This window comes from Nyctereutes procyonoides, unplaced genomic scaffold, assembly GCF_905146905.1.
Source record: "Nyctereutes procyonoides isolate TBG_1078 unplaced genomic scaffold, NYPRO_anot_genome, whole genome shotgun sequence".
Classification (NCBI taxonomy): domain Eukaryota; kingdom Metazoa; phylum Chordata; class Mammalia; order Carnivora; family Canidae; genus Nyctereutes; species Nyctereutes procyonoides.
In genome coordinates this window covers 32,068,253-32,085,379 of record NW_026575125.1, presented here as the reverse complement: position 1 = coordinate 32,085,379, position 17,127 = coordinate 32,068,253, and the positions used below count along the sequence as shown (strand labels likewise).

At 40.0% G+C, this 17,127-nt stretch overlaps 1 protein-coding gene across 1 annotated transcript; it reads left to right on the top strand.

Annotated features, from left to right (window-relative positions):
- Window positions 1-8,979: 8,979 nt before the first annotated feature.
- On the top strand, window positions 8,980-10,263 carry LOC129517876 (protein FAM47E-like). The gene has a single exon (XM_055338009.1). It carries the CDS (start codon window positions 8,980-8,982, stop codon window positions 10,261-10,263), a length of 1,284 nt encoding a protein of 427 aa, XP_055193984.1.
- Window positions 10,264-17,127: the final 6,864 nt, after the last annotated feature.

Sequence of the window (17,127 nt, the reverse complement as noted above, 5' to 3'; positions counted from 1 at the left end):
CAGAGAGAGACAGAGACATAGGTAGAGGGAGAAGCAGTCTCCATGTAGGGAGCCTGATGTAGGACTCAATTCCAGGACCTCAGGATCATGATCCCAGCCAAAAGCAGATACTCAACTACTGAGCACCCACTCAACCACTGGGCCACCCAGGCGCCCCGATACACAATTTTTAATGATTAAGATCAGGGATAAGAATGTCATAAGGTATTTGATGGTTAAGAATTCTTTGGTAATTTTTGAAGAGCAGCTTCCCAAATTCATGAGAGACAAAGCAAAGAAACAAAAAGTAAATTATATTTTCTCTTCTGGCCAACATAGAGAGAAAGGGTCCATATTTATCCTTCAAAACAACAACAACACAAAAAAGAGGTGGGGAGGAATGTAAGACAATAGTTTGTAAGACACTGGACATCAGGCAGTAGAGATTGATCTCTGAGAGATAGAAAACAAATGAGGTGAGCCCTATGGTCACCCCAGCTTACTTAATGAGTTTCTAGGACATGACTCAGGAAGGGAGAACCCAGGCAGAGACCAATGTTCACTCTAAATTTAGGAGATGAAGGTAAGAGACATTGAAGAATAAAATGGGTAGGTAGACTTCTCAAGACCAGAAAGTAGAATTTTATGCAGAGAGAGAACTTCAGAAACTTTAAGACCCTACCCCCATCTCAATTGTTCAACTGATTATTGGATCTGCTCGTGTTGGTGAGGAAGTTACCCAAGAAATGAATTACCTAAAAAATTATAAGTAACAGTGCCTGGCACTTATCCCAGGCCTAGAAAAGTGATTGTTCCCACTAGCCAGACTTAAAATCTCAAGATTCACAGGCATTAGCTAGTGTACATGGAAGAGTCTTGCCTCAATAGTAAGGGATCATTTGCCATAGATTGAGCACTGCTCTGTTTCTGCCTATCAAACCTAAAAAGGACCCAAAAGGATCAGAGCATTTCCAAGCAATTTAACAGCATGTAGAAACAAGTGTCAAAAATATTTATATAATTATTGGGGTGCCTGGGTGGCTCATTTGGTTAAGCATCTGACTCTTGATTTTGGTTCAGGTTGTAATCTCAGGGTCATGGGATTGAGCCCCAAATCAGGCTCTGTGCTTGGCATGGAGTCTGCTTGTCCCTCTGCCTCTGCTTTCCCTCCATTTGCTCTCTCTCATAAATAAATAAATAAATAAATAAATAAATAAATAAATAAATAAATAAATAAATAAATTGATTTAAAAGACATTATATACTTACAAAACTACCCAGTATCCACCTGGGTAAAATTCACTATTTCTGACATCCAAAAATAAATTACTAGGGTGCAAGAGGAAGTAACATGCTTCTCATAATTAAGAGATTAACCAATCAATCAAAACCAATCCATAATTGACACAGATGTTAAAATTATCAGGGGAAGACATTAGAACAGTTTTAATGTCTATATTCCAAATGTTCAAAAAATTAAGTAGAGATATGGGAAGATATACTAAACCAAACTTCTAGAGATGAGAATTTCAAAGTGTGAGGTGAAAATTATATTTTAAGGCATTCATGACAGATCAGATATTGCAGAAAAAAAGATTATTGTACTTTAAGATTTAGGAAGAGAAATGACATGAAATACATCACAAAAGGGAAAAAAACACTTAAAATGAGAATAGCATCAGTCAGCTGTATTAAACTTCAAAGTGACCTAATATGCGGATAACTGGAATCTATGAAGAAGAGAAGAAAAATGCAGAGCAGAAAAGACATCTGAAGAAATTATGGCAATTTCCCCCCAAACTTGATGGAAACTATAAACACACAAATTCAGGATGTTTAACAAGCCTCAACCACAAGAAACAAAAAATGACAACCATGGCACATCATACTCAATTTGCTCAAAAACAATTATAAAGAGAACATCTTAAATGTAGTCAAAGGGGAAAAAAAGGACACATTATGTTCAAACAAAAACCAGAGTGATTTTATACCTCTCCTCCAAAACAATGCAAATGAGAAAACAATGGAATCATCCTTTTTTTAATAAAGATTTTATTATTTATTTGAGAGAGAGAGAGAATGAGCTGTGGGAGGGGCAGAGGGAGAAGGACAAGCAGACTCCTTGCTGAGCAGGGAGCCTGATGTGGGGCTCAATTCCAGGACCCTGAGATCATGACCTGAGCTGAAGTCAGATGCTTAAACAACTGAGCAGCCTATGCACCCCAGAGCCATCATTTTTTAAAAAGATTTATTTATTTATTTTGGGGGTGGAGGGGCAGAGGAAGAGAGAGAATCTTAATGAGATTTCCTGCCCAGAATAGAGCCCAATACAGGGCTCAACCTCCCAACCCCGAGACTATGACCTGAGCTGAAAATCAAGAGTTGGATGCTTAACTAACTGAGCCACCCAGGCACCTGGAGCCATCTTTTTTAAAGTAATGAAAGACAAAATCTATCATCCTAGAATTCTATGCACAGAGAAAACATCTTTAAAAATATCTTAAAAAGGGCAGCCCCGGTGGTGCAGCAGTTTAGCGCCACCTGCAGCCCAGGGCGTGATCCTGGAGACCCGGGATTGAGTCCCACGTCAGGCTCCCTGCATGGAGCCTGCTTCTCCATCTGCCTGTGTCTCTGCCTCTCTCTCTCTCCCTCTCTGTGTGTGTCTCTCATGAATAAATAAATAAAAATCTTTAAAAAAATCTTAAAAAAAACAAGGCAAAATAAGAAAAAATTCAAACATAGAAGAACAATTTCATCACCAGCAGACATAGAGTACAGTATACTTTTCTTCTTCCTGAAGGAAAATGATATAATAGATATATTGATCTACACAAAGGAAGTTTCAATAATGAAATTGATCATTAAATGAGTAAATATTTTTATATGTTAAAATATATTTAAGAGTGATATATATAGCTTTTAAGCCTAAGTAATTCAAAAAGTAGTGTGGAGGTTATAAAATATATAAAAGTTAATGAATGTCCACATGCTACAGGCTATGTTACCTCCAAATTTATATGTTGAAACCTAATCCTCAATATAATAGTATTTGGGCAGAAGACCTTTGGGAGGTGATTAAGTCAAGAGGGTGGAGCCCTAGTTTCCAAGATCTATAAAGAACTTATTAAACTCAACAGCAAAGAAACAAACAATCCAATCATGAAATGGGCAAAAGACATGAACAGAAATCTCACAGAGGAAGACCTAGACATGGCCAACACGCACATGAGAAAATGCTCTGCATCACTGGCCATCAGGGAAATACAAATCAAAACCACAATGAGATACCACCTCACACCAGTGAGAATGGGGAAAATTAACAAGGCAGGAAACCACAAATGTTGGAGAGGATGCAGAGAAAAGGGAACCCTCTTACACTGTTGGTGGGAATGTGAAATGGTGCAGCCACTCTGGAAAACTGTGTGGAGGTTCCTCAAAGAGTTAAAAATAGACCGGCCCTACGACCCAGCAATTGCACTGTTGGGGATTTACCCCAAAGATACAGATGCAGTGAAACGCCGGGACACCTGCACCCCGATGTTTCTAGCAGCAATGTCCACAATAGCCACACTGTGGAAGGAGCCTCGGTGTCCATCGAAAGATGAATGGATAAAGAAGATGTGGTTTAGGGATCCCTGGGTGGCACAGCGGTTTGGCGCCTGCCTTTGGCCCAGGGCGTGATCCTGGAGACCCGGGATCGAATCCCATATCGGGCTCGCGGTGCATGGAGCCTGCTTCTCTCTCTGCCTCTCTCTCTCTCTCTCTGTGACTATCATAAATAAATAAATTTTAAAAAATTTTTAAAAAAAGAAGATGTGGTTTATGTATACAATGGAATATTACTCAGCCATTAGAAATGACAAATAGCCACCATTTGCTTCGACGTGGATAGAACTGGAGGGTATTATGCTGAGTGAAATAAGTCAATCGGAGAAGGACAAACATTATATGTTCTCATTCATTTGGGGAATATAAATAATAGTGAAAGGGAATAGAAGGGAAGGGAGAAGAAATGGGTAGGAAATATCAGAAAGGGAGACAGAACATGAAGACTCCTGACTCTGGGAAACGAACTAGGGGTGGTGGAAGGAGAGGAGGGCGAGGGGTGGGGGTGAATGGGTGATGGGCACTGAGGGGGGCACTTGACGGGATGAGCACTGGGTGTTATTCTGTATGTTGGCAAATTGAACACCAATAAAAAATAAATTCATTCTTAAAAAAAAAAAAAAGAGGGTGGAGCCCTTATAAAGGAAGCCCTAAAGATGCTTGGGTGGCTCAGTGGTTGAGGGTCTGCCTTCGGCTTGGGACGTGGTCCCGGGATCCCGGGATGGAGTCCTGCATCAGGCTATGTCTCTGCCTCTCTCTCTGCATCTCTCATGAATGAATAAATAAATATAATCTTAAAACAAAAAAGAGGCCCTAGAGAGACTCTTTACCCCTTCTGCTATCTGAGGACAGGGGAAAAGACAGCTGTCTATGAACCAGGAAGTTGATTTTCACCAGATACTGAATATGCCTGTACCCCAAATCTGGATTTCGCAGCCTCCAGAACTGTGAGAAATAGATTTCTGTTGTGTATAAGCCACCTAGTGAAGGATGTTCTGTTATAGCAACCTGAAAGAACTAGGAGATTGATACCAAAAAGTAGGGTACTGCTATAACAAATCCTAAAAATGTGGAAGTGACTTTGGAATTGAGTAATGAATAGAGGCTGGAAGAATTTTGAGGTGCATGCTGGAAAAAGCACTGTAGGTTGCCACAAACAGACTGTTAAGGGTGACACAACAATATATTAAAGTTAGGAGAAGAAACCAATCAAAAAGAAAACAAAAAATATTGGGAAAAGTTAATGAAATTAAAAACTATTTACTTAAGGAGATCAATAAAATGTGTTAATCTGTAGCCTGTATGATTAGGAAAGAAGAAAAAGGAAGAAAATACAAATTATGAAAATCAACAACGGAGTAGGTGACATTACCACAGATTCCACAGATATCTAAAGGACAATATGGAGATGGTTTGGATACTTTATGGCAATATTTTTGACAATATAAATAAAACAAACATAGTACTTGAAATATACAAATTATCAAACTCATTAAGAAAAATTAGATAACCTAAATATCCCTATAGCTATTAAAGAAATCGAATTTGCAATTTAAAAAAAAAAACCTTCCCACGAAGAAAATTTCAAGCTTAAATGGCTTCAATGGTGACATCTACAAACTAAGGAAGACACAACACCAATCCTACACAGCTTCAGAAAATGAAGAGGGGATACTTCCCAAATCATTCTATGATACCAGCATTACCCTGATAACAAAGCTAAATAAAGTCATTAAAGTTTGGAAAAGAAACACCACAGATATTCCCCATAAACAGAGATGTAAATATATGTTTGGAATAGTTTAGCAAACCTAATCTAACAATATTTACAAAGGATAACACATTATGAACAAGTGGGGAATTCAAAGTAGTTTTTTATCATGCAGAAATCAATGCTATTTATTATCTTAGAAAACTTTTACTTTGGAAAGTAAAAGCTGTATGAACATCTCAATGGGTGCAGAAAAAGCATTTGACCAATCCATGTATCTGAAACAAAATATTTGTCACAAGGTCTCAGAACACTGGAAATAAAAGGGAACTTATATTGAAAAATGGTATGTACAAAAACCCTAAAGAGGGTAGCCCCGGTGGCGCAGTGGTTTAGCACCGCCTACAGCCCAGGGCGTGATCCTGGAGACCCTGGATTGAGTCCCACGTCGGGCTCTCTGCATGGAGCCTGCCTCTCCCTCTGCCTGGGTCTCTGCCTCTCTCTCTCTGTCTCTATGAGTAAATAAATAAAATCTTAAAAAAAAAAAAAAAACCCTAAAGATAGCATCACACTTAATGGCTTCCCCCCTAAATATCAGAAATAACACAAAACTTTCTGCTCTTATCACTTTTATTCAACAAAGTAGGTTCCAACCAGTGCAATAAGACCAGGGAAAAAAGTTTTTCTGATTCGAAAGGAAGAAGTAAAAATGTCTTTATTAAGAGATGACTTAATTATCAATGTAGAAAATTCAATGGACTCTGCAGAAAAAGCTACTAGAATTGATGCTAGTTTATAAAGGTTGCATGATACAAGATCAATACACAAAAATAAATTGTATTTCTATATATTAACAATGAACATGCTGACTAAAAATTACAATACTGCTTACAATACTAAAAATTATAATACTATTTACAGTAATGTAAAAAGCATAAAATATTTTTTTAAAAACCTAGAGAAAAAATGATGTGAAAGAACTATGCATTAACAACTACAAAATATTGCTGAGATAAATGAAAAAACACACATGTAAGTGGAAAGATGTACCTTTTTCATGGCTAGGAAACTCAAAAATTGTTAAGATGTTAGAATTTATTTATTTATTACACCAAATCCTAATCAAAATCCCAACAGGCATTTTTATAGACACCAATAAACTGACTCTAAAATTCCTGTAGAATTTCAAAGGGCCTAGAAGAGTCAAACAGCTTTTTAAAAGAAGGAAGAACCTGAAGGACTGAAAAAAAAAAAAAAAAAAGAACAACCTGAAGGACTAATACAGCCAAATTTTAAGATTTACAAAATACAAAGTAATCAGCAGAGTACAGAAATGGTGTAAATACACAGAAAGCAACAAAACAGAAAAGTGTCCAGAAATGTACCCACAGAAATATGGACAATTTATATCTACCAAATTACAAAGGTGAATCGGTGGAGAAAAGCTTCTCTTTCAAAAAAAAAAAAATTCTGGAACTACAGGATATTCACAGGTAAAAAATTAAAAATTAAAAATTAAAAACCTTACACTGGCTGGCTCAGTCAGAAGAATGTGAGACTCTTGATCTAGGGATCATGAGTTCAAATCCCAAGCTGGGTATAGAGATTACTAAAATAAATAAAAACTTTTTTAGAAAAAGATTTTATTTATTTATTCATGAGAGACAGGGGAGGTGGTGGTGGCAGAGACACAGGCAGAGGGAGAAGCAGGCTTTATGCAGGGAGCCCGATGTGGGACTCGATCCTGGGACTCCAGTATCATGCCCTGGGCCAAAGGCAGGCGCTGAACCGCTGAGCCATCCAGGGATCCCTAAGATAAATAAAAACTTAAAAAAGAATAATGATTCATATCTTGCATCATCTAAAAAATTAAATTTAAATATAGAGGACAGATTTAAATGCAAAACCTAAGATTATGACTTATTAGCACAATGAAAAACACCTTTATGACCTTTCCATAGGGAAAGCTTTCTTAGATACAACACAAAAAGAACAATCCATAAAAAAATAAACTGATAAACTGGACTTCATCAAATATAAAAACTCCGCTCTTTGAAAAACACTGTTAATGGGATCCCTGGGTGGCGCAGCGGTTTAGCGCCTGCCTTTGGACCAGGGCGTGATCCTGGACACCCGGGATCGAATCCCACGTCGGGCTCCCGGTGCATGGAGCCTGCTTCTCCCTCTGCCTATGTCTCTGCCTCTCTCTCTCTCTCTCTCTCTCTCTCTCTCTCTGTGACTATCATAAATAAAAATTAAGAAAAAAACTTCAAAAAAAGAAAAACACTGTTAAGAGAATGAAAACATAAGTCATAGATGGAGAGAATTTTTTTTTTTTGGAGAGAAAAAATTGAGAGAAAAATTTACAAATCATGTATTTGGTAAAGGACTTACATTTAGAATGCACAAAGAACTCAAAAATCAATGATATAAGGAAAAACAATTCTATTTTCTTTTATTTTAAAGATTTTACTTATTTATTTGAGAGAGAATGAGAGTGCGTGCACAGAGGGAGAGAGGGAGGAGAAGCAGACACCCCACAGAGCAGGGAGCGGGAGCCATCTACCCAAGCACCCCAAAATCACAACCCCAACAGAAGGTGGATGCCCAACAGACTGAGCCACCCAGGTGCCCCAAGATAATACAAGTTTAAAATGTTTGAAAAATTTGAAAAGATACCACAGAACAGATAAATGGCAAATAAGCACGTGAAGAGATAGTTATTAGGGAAATGCAAATTAAAAGCACATTGAGATACCACTACACACTTAACAGAATAGCCAAAATTTTTTTAAAAAAAATTTTATTTATTTATTCATGAGAGACACAGAGAAAGAGAGAGGCAGAGACATAGGCAAAGGGAGAAGCAGACTCCATGCCAGGAGCCCAATGTGGGATGTGATCCCGGGACTCCAGGATCACGCCCTGGGCCGAAGGCAGGCTCTCAACCGCTGAGCTACCCGGGGACCCCTTGAATAGCCAAAATTAACATGACTAACTAACCATACCAAGTGTTGGGAAGTATGTGGAGGAAGTGCAATTCTCATACACCACCAGAAGGAATATTAAATATTATAACCACTTTTCGGAAGTTTGGTGGTTTCCTAAAATGTTAAATAAACATCTATCATGTGCTTCTGCCATTCCTCTCTCCTCTAAAGTTTATTTATTTATTTATTTTTTAATTTTTATTTATTTATTATAGTCACACACAGAGGGAGAGAGAGAGGGGCAGAGACATAGGCAGAGGGAGAAGCAGGCTCCATGCACCGGGAGCCCGACGTGGGATTCGATCCCGTGGGCCAAAGGCAGGCGCTAAACCGCTGCGCCACCCAGGGATCCCCTCCTCTAAAGTTTAACTAAGAGAAATGAAAGCACATAGGTGCACAAAGACATAAACACATATATTTGTGGCACCTTTATTTCTAATAGCCTCAAATTGGAATCAATCCAAATGTCCGTTAAAAGACGAATGGATAAATTGCGGAGTACACCCGTATAATGGAACAGTATCCCATAACAGAAAGAAATGAACCTTCGCGGCCCATTCCAAGAGAAAGCTGCACACGGCCCCTGCATTGAGCAACCTCAGGAAAGAATCTGGCTGCGCCTGGTTACGCAGTCTCCTAGCAACCGAAAAACAAACCACAGAAGCTGGTGGTCACCCAGGGACCAGAAGTACCATGGCAGACAAGAAGTGGCTGTTAGGGCATGGGCCGCTGGAACCAATGCCCCCGGGCATGAACTACAAGCCCTGGTACAAAGACAAGTTACCTTCCAAGTGTTTCGCAAAGCACAAGAACAAGCTTCTGAATTTCCCTACTTCTCTGGATAGCCGGCAGTGGATATTTGTGAAAGAGGGGCTGGACGACTTCAGGAGGGGATGTCCATCTTGTGAAGATCTGATCACTTACGGCCCTAAGGAAGGCTTTCTTCCCGTGATTGCTCACAGAGTTCCCAAACCTGCCCCTAAAAAGAGTCAGAAAAAGCTGACCAAGGAAGCTGACCTGTTTTCCACGCAGTCACCAGCCCAGCAAGCACGGAAGGCATTCATTGAGGACATTGAAGCCCACCTGACCGAGCATCCCTTGGCTCTCTACCCAAGTCTGCAGGAAGATCTACCTCCAGACCTGTTATTAAAGGTGCTAGAAGTGCTTGATCCTGACAAGAAGCTGAAGGACACATGGGCTTACTGTCAGAACCCTGAGAAAAGAATGAAGTCCCCCACAAAGCTTTGTGAGAAAAATCCTGCCAAAGTCTACCTAAAACCTCCCAAGAAGACTCCTGGGTCACGTCCAGATAAATTGCCTCATGAAGAAAAGGAGTCAAGCACAAAGGAATTGCTCAAAACTCCTCCTCTTCATAGAAGAATACCAAAAGGAATCCGTAAATTCTGTAAATGGGTTGCTACTTTTGGAGACTTGGGCATTGATGAAGAGTTCATCATGAAACAGTTAGAAATTGGCTATGAGTACAAACCAACCTATGACATATGCTGCATGAAGAAAATAAACCATGTTCCTTTGGATCTAAAGTACAGAGAGGGGCTAGATAAAATGGAAGATATAAAATTCTCCTTATACTGGGAAAACTGGGAGAGGAAACTCCAGAAACGAAAGAATCCTTATAAACCCAACTGGGTAAAGATGAGGTATGGAGCATGGTACCTGAAGCCCAAGTTGTGGAAAAAGCTAATAAATGATGAACCTTTAATTGACCCCAAGTTCTCATTTGAAGCTCAAGACGGGAGATATGGAAAGAAGCTCCCTGAACAGGATATTCTTGAAGATCTTTATGGAACAATTGCCTTTAAAGATTTCATTCTAAGCAAGGGCTACAGGATGCCAGGCATCCTTGAGAAGTTGTTCACCAGGAAGGGATGGAAATATGATTCTGTTAGGACTCCTATACACCGAGTAATAAAAATGTACCCAATTTTAAAAGAAGATTCACATGAAGATGTTTAAACAGTTTTCTATTTACTACTTGATCTCTCTCTCATTTTAACATCAAATAGAATTCATGATGAGTATCCCATTGTGTATGTGCAACTTTGATTTCACAATATCTGTCAATGTAATACCTAATGCTGATAAACATTCTTCAGTGACCTTCTGCTTGGGTTCATAAATATTTTATTAACTATGAAATCAATATTCATATTACTCTTCTTACATTCTTATAGCATGGTGAATATTAGATGATTATATCAATTATTTATAAAAATAAAAGTATAAATAAAAGAATTACTTAAAAAATAATCTATTTATGTCAGCTATAATATGAAAGGAATCTCAAAATAAATGTGCCAAGCAAAAGAGACTTGTGTAGATCTGTTGATATTAAAACTGTAATGAAATAATTATAACAATGATTTTTGTAAAGCAAAACTTAAAATTCATAGCTAAAGTAATGTTAGCTTCATTTAATAATAAAATTGTTATCTCACCTTTCAGGATTGCATCAAGCCCCAAAACCAGATTGAAAGCTATTCATCAAAATTAGAGGTGAAACTTTAGTTATGCTGTTTTATCATACCTCCCAATATATTTAAAAATTTTCAACATATTCATAAAAATTCACCATGAAAGAGTGTTTCTATATCATATAACATAGGTGTGGAAAAGCAAGGAACTTCAGGTCCATGGCAAATGTAGTATACACAGTAGGTATGTGTGAACAAAACTATACAGCAACATCAAATATCCTCACATATTCAAGTGAAATTAATCTTTGCATTTCATGAATAGCAATTTAAAATTCACTGAAATTTAAAATAAGAAATCAAGCAACTTCTTTATATTCCCAAAATAACAGGTAAAACTGTATGGGACAAGTAAATGTGAATTTAGAAAGATTTGTAGCACAGATCTAAAGCACATTTCTATTTCCAATAATGAAGGAATCCATCAATATATGGAAGTATATGCATATATTTCATCCTTGTAAGAAGGGAACACAAGCCCTCAGGTTGTATTATCCACTAACAGCCCTATTGCAATCAAATCCCCTTTCACTTCCTCTTCTTCATTAAAGTTTATTAGTGTCTAAATTACTACCTTGCTCTCTGTGACTACTTGCATTAACATTGTTGATGATTTAAATATTCACAAAGACTATCCATTCAAATCCTGATAATAGCTCTTTTTTCATAGAAAAAATTATTTTCTTTACTTGGGTACAAATATACACACACATGCTTATACATTAGCTTCAAACATATAGGTGATCTTAGCCTTTTTGATGTTTAAGTAAGGAGAGTAACAGTAAGACCTGTATGCTCCTGAATCTTAAAGATTACAGATGTGTGTATTTTTTTAATTGAGTTATACCTTTCACACAATACTCTATTAGTTTTAGGTGTACAATATACGGACTTTGACATTTGTCTACAATGCAAAATGGTCACGATAGTAAGTCTATCATCTGTTATTTTGCAAAGATAATATTGTGACTATACACCTCATGCCATACATTTCCATGACTTATTTATTTTATACCTAGAAGTTTATACTTTTTTTTTTTAAAGATTTTGTTTATTTATCCATGAGAGACAGAGAGAGAGAGAGAGAGAAGCAGAAACACAGGCAGAGGGAGAAGCAGGCTCCATGCAGGGAGCCCGGCATGGGCATGGGACTCAATCCCGGGTCTCCAGGATCAGGCCCTAGGCTGAAGGTGGCGCTAAACCGCTGAGTCACCTGGGCTGCCCGAAGTTTGTACTTCTTAATGTCCTTTATCCATTTCACATCCCTCCAACCCCCATTACCTCTGGCAATCACCAATATGTTCTGCCTATCTATGACTTTGGACTTTATTTTGTTTCTTTGCTTTGGCTTTTAGATTCCACATGTAAGTGAAATTATGTATTTGTTTCTGTCTGAATTCTTTCACTTAGCATAATATACTCAAGTTCCACTCATGTTGCAAATGGCAAGATATCATTCTTTTTTATGGCTGAGCAGTTTTTCATTGTATATATATACTGCATCTTCTTTACCCATTCATCCCTCGACGGGCACCTAGGTTGTTTCCGTATCTTGTCCAATTGCTGCACATTACTGTCAAAGTCTTTATTGGGTAGGGTCACTGCCCATACTCTGAGGTCTGAAGGAGGCATTGACTGGGCTCTGCAGTCAAGTAGGTCTGTCAGCTGGTCCCCATGGCCAAGTGGGATCACTGGCTAAGCTCTGCAAGTGCTTTTGATCAAGTAGGGTCACTGTCTGTGTTCCATTGTTGGGTGGTCTGCTGCTTAGACTCTGACTTTAGGGCAGCCCAGGTGGCTCAGTGGTTTAACGCTGCCTTCAGCTCAGGGCATGATCCTGGAGACCCGGGATCGAGTCCCGTGTCGGGCTCCCTGCACGGAGTCTGCTTCTCCTTCTGCCTGTGTCTCTACCTCTCTCTCTCTCTCTCTCTCTCTCTCTCTCTCTCTGTGTCTCTCATGAATAAATAAAATCTTAAAAAAAAAAAGACTCTGACTTTAGACAGGGCAGCAGGCTAGGATTTGTGATTGAGCAGACTACTGGCTGTGCTCCAGGACTGGACTATTTTTGGTGAACGGACTCACTGCCTAGGGAGGGCTGCAGGCTGTGCTCAGCCACTGAGCAGGGCTGTATGCTGGGCTCCACAGCCAGGAAGGTATTCAGGATAGGTTCAAAGGCTTCACAGGGTCACTGATGGGGCTTCCTGATTGGGCAAGCTCAGAGGCTATGCCCTGCAGTTGGACAGGGCTGCTGGCCTGCCACTCTGCTTGGGTAGGGTCATAGGATGGGCTCTATGGTTGGGGCAGAATGCTGGCCAGGGACCCAATCTAGGTAGAACTGCTGACATGCTACCTGATCAGAGAAGACCACTGTCTTCACTCTGCAAGTGGGCAAAACTGCTGGCTGTGCTCTGATCAGGTAACCACTGCCATGAGGTACACAGTCCATCAAGATCCACATGCTGGTTGCTGTGAGCCCTTTTCTCTTTATTTCTAGCTGATCCTAGGTAGTCTAGCCTTCCCAATTTCCCCAGTGTTCCCTATAAGACAAGATAAAAGTGGACCTCCCAGGAAGCTTTCCATAGAGTTGGGAAACCTGGATGTTCATATTGGGTTCTTTTCTTCCCACTGAAGGACCCTCTTGGTGTCCTTCTTGAGAGAGAAGTGGTGTGACTCTGTGTTGGCCTGGGAGTGGGGCTATGTGGTCAAAGTGAAACTACTCTTCTTACACTTCTAATGTGTTTTTTTTTTTTTTTTCAGTTTTAGTGGTTCCAGGGCTAGGGTACTTCAGCCTAACTGCTGCATTCTGGGATTTTCACAAAGACACTCTTTTTTTTTTTTAAGATTTTCTTTATTCACTCATGAGAGACACAGAGAGAGAGGCAGAGACAGAGGCAGAGAGAGAAGCAGGCCCCATGCAGGGAGCCCGATGTGGGACTAGATCCCGGGACCCCAGGATCACGCCCTGGGCCAAAGGCAAGCACTCAACCACTGAGCCACCCAGGTGTCCCATACAAAGGCATTCTTGTCTATACGTAGTTGCTAGTTGGTCTTTCTGTGGGGGAAACTAAAGCCAGGAACTTTTTATTTTGTCATCTTGCTGAATTCACTCCAACAACCATACTTTCTTTCCAGCATCCAGTGGGAAATAACTAATTTCCAAAAATCACTCAAATCTTAGTTGAGAAGATGGTGGCAGAGTAGGAGTCCCCTGGGCTCATTTTGTCCGGTGAACAGAACTAGGTAACTAGCAAATCATCCAAAGTAGCCCAGAGATGGACCTAAATACTGACAGAAACAAAACAAAACAAAACAAAACAAAACAAAACAAAAAAACCCTCCACAACTTAAGGGAGAGAAGAGACCACACTCAAGAAAGTGAGGTGTGTTGGGCAGCCCCAGTGGCGTGGCGGTTTGGCGTCGCCTGCGGCCCGGGGTGTGATCCTGGAGACCCAGGATCGAGTCCCACATCGGGCTCCTTGCGTGGAGCCTGCTTCTCCCTCTGCCTGTGTCTCTCTGTGTGTGTCTCTCATGGATAAATAAATAAAATCTTAAAAAAAAAAAGAAGGTGAGGTGTGTGGAAATGGGGTTTAGGGGAGAAACAAATCATGGCTGCTGCAGAAGGGAGGGAGTCATGATCATGGAAAAGGATTGAGAGAGAGACAGAGGAGCACAGAGGGAAATGCAGAAGGAGAATGTTTCCCCAAAGTCATTAGCTTGGAAAACAAGAGGAGCTGAATTAAGTGAGTTCTTGAAAACAGTGGGGCTTATAGCCTGGAGTTCTAAAGGTCAACAGGCTTGGCTGGGATAAAGCATCGAGGGCAATATGCTGCTCCTGGAGAGAAGGCAAGCAAACAATCTAGGGACAGACAGCTTGGAAACAGCAATCTAAAGAATGCCTGGGGCACACAGTGGGAAGATTATTTGCTCTTCTCTGAGTGCATCCCTCAAAGGCAGCTTTCATGGAGACAGCTTTCCATCTCTGGGAACAAAGGCACTGGCGGCACCATTTCCCTCTCCTACCCCTTAGTATAAACACAGAGCCACCTGTGGGTAGCAGGGCAGTGCTGATAGTGGCTGTCTAACTTGCTTACACCAAGCCCCACCCCCCTGTGCTCCTGTGGAATGGCCCTTCTCAGTCACACATCCCTCAGTCCCAGTGTGGCAGGCCACTCACCCAGCAGACCAACACAAAGCTCTGGCCACATCAAGTCTCTCTACCAGTTTTGCAGGGCCTCGGTTCCAGAAGAAGTAGTGACAAAACTCATTTCATAAGCATACCAGAGCACACCAAGTTAAAACTCACCACATTCAGGCCAGGGACCAAACACTGCCTATGGCAGGCAAGAAGAGCCTCTGTAGATAACCTGCCTGAAAGACAGAGCACCCAGAATACAATAACAGAGCACATGCAGCACACACGAGAGACACTCTGAAGTGCCAGGCCCTGGGTACTACATGACCTCTTCTTCAAAAGACCATTACTTTCAGGAGTAGGAAACATAACTGGCATTTCTACACATAGAAGGCAGAGACTTAGACAAAATGTAAAGACAGAGGAATTTATCCCAAATGAAAGAACAAAATAAGGCCATGGTCAGAGATCCAAGCAAAATAGATATAAGTAACATGCTTGATGGAGAATGTAAAACAACAGTCACAAGGATACTCACTAGGCTTGAGAAAAGGATAGAAGACATCAGTGAGACCCTTACCATAGAGATAAAAAAGTTAAAAAAGAATCAAGGGTGTCTGGTGGCTCAGTTGGTTAAGCGTCTGCCTTCAGCTCAGGTTAGGATCCAGGATCCTGGAATTGAGCCCCAGTCAGGCTCTTTGCACAGCAGGGAGCCTGTGTCTCCCTCTGCCTGCTGCTCTGCCTGCTTGTGTGTGCTCTCTCTCTGTGTCAAATAATAAATAAATAAATAAATAAATAAATAAATAAATAAATAAATAAATAAAATATTTAAAAAAAGAGTCAATCACGGGGATCCCTGGATGGCTCAGTGGTTTAGTGCCTGCCTTCAGCCTGGGGCGTGATCCTGGAGGCCCAGGATCAAGTCCCACATCGGGCTCCCTGCATGGAGCCTGCTTCTCTCTCTGCCTATGTCTCTGCATCTCCCTCTCTGTGCCTCTCATGAATAAATAAATAAAGTCTTTAAAAAATAAAAGAGTCAACCAGAGGTGAAGAGCACAATAAATAAGATTAGAAACACACTTTATGCAATGAACAGCAGGCTGGAAGAAGCAAAAGAATGAATTAGTGATCTACAGGACAAATTAATGGAAAGCAATGAAGCTGAACAAAAGAAAGAATTACTCAAAATAAAAACAGACTTAAGGAATTCCATGCCTCCGTGAAATGTAATAACATTTCTATTATAGGAGCCCCAGAAGAAGAGAGAGCAAAGGAGACAGAAAATTTATTTCAAGAAATAATAGCTGAAAACTTCCCTAAGTTTCCTTTCCTAAGAAGGAAAGAGACATCCAGATTCAGGAGGCACAGAGAACCCCATCAAAATCAACAAGAGCAGGCCAACACCAAGACATACTGTAATTAAATTTGCAAAATTTAGTGATAAAGAAATCATCTTAAAATCAGCAAGAAATCATTAACTTACAAGAGAAAACTCTTATGGAGATTCTTCAACAGAAACTTGGCAAGCCAGAAGGGAGTGTCATGATATACTCAAAGTGCTGAATGGGAAAAATCTGTAGCCAAGAATACTCTATCCAGTAACACTATCAGTTAGAATAGGAGAGACACAGCGTTTCCCAGACAAACAAGAAGTAAAGGAGTTCATGACTACTAAACCAGCCTTACAAGAAATATTAAAAGGGACTCTTTGAGTAGAAAGGAGAGGCCAAAAGTGACAATATAAAGGCAGGAAACACAAAAGCAGTAAAAAGGAATATTTCTGTAAAAATCAGTCAAGGAACTCACACAAAAAGGATATAAAATATAGTAACATATACCTAAAACATGGGAAGGAGAGGAGTAAAGAATGGGTTCAAACTTGAATGAACTTCAACTTAATATAGATGCTATAGGGATGCTTGGGTGGCTCAGCAGTTGAGCATCTGCCTTCGGCTCAGGGCGTGATCCTGGAGTCCTGGGATCGAGTCCCACATAAGGCTTCCTGCGTGGAGTCTTCTTCTCTTTCTGCCTATGTCTCTGCCTCTGTGTGTGTGTGTGTCTCATGAATAAATAAAATCTTTAAATAAATTATAGACTGTTATATGCAGAAGAGGTTATACACAAACCTAATGGTAACCATATATCAAAAACTTCTAATAAATATGCAAAGAATAAAGAGAAAGAAATCTGAATATATCACTAAAGAAAACATGAGAG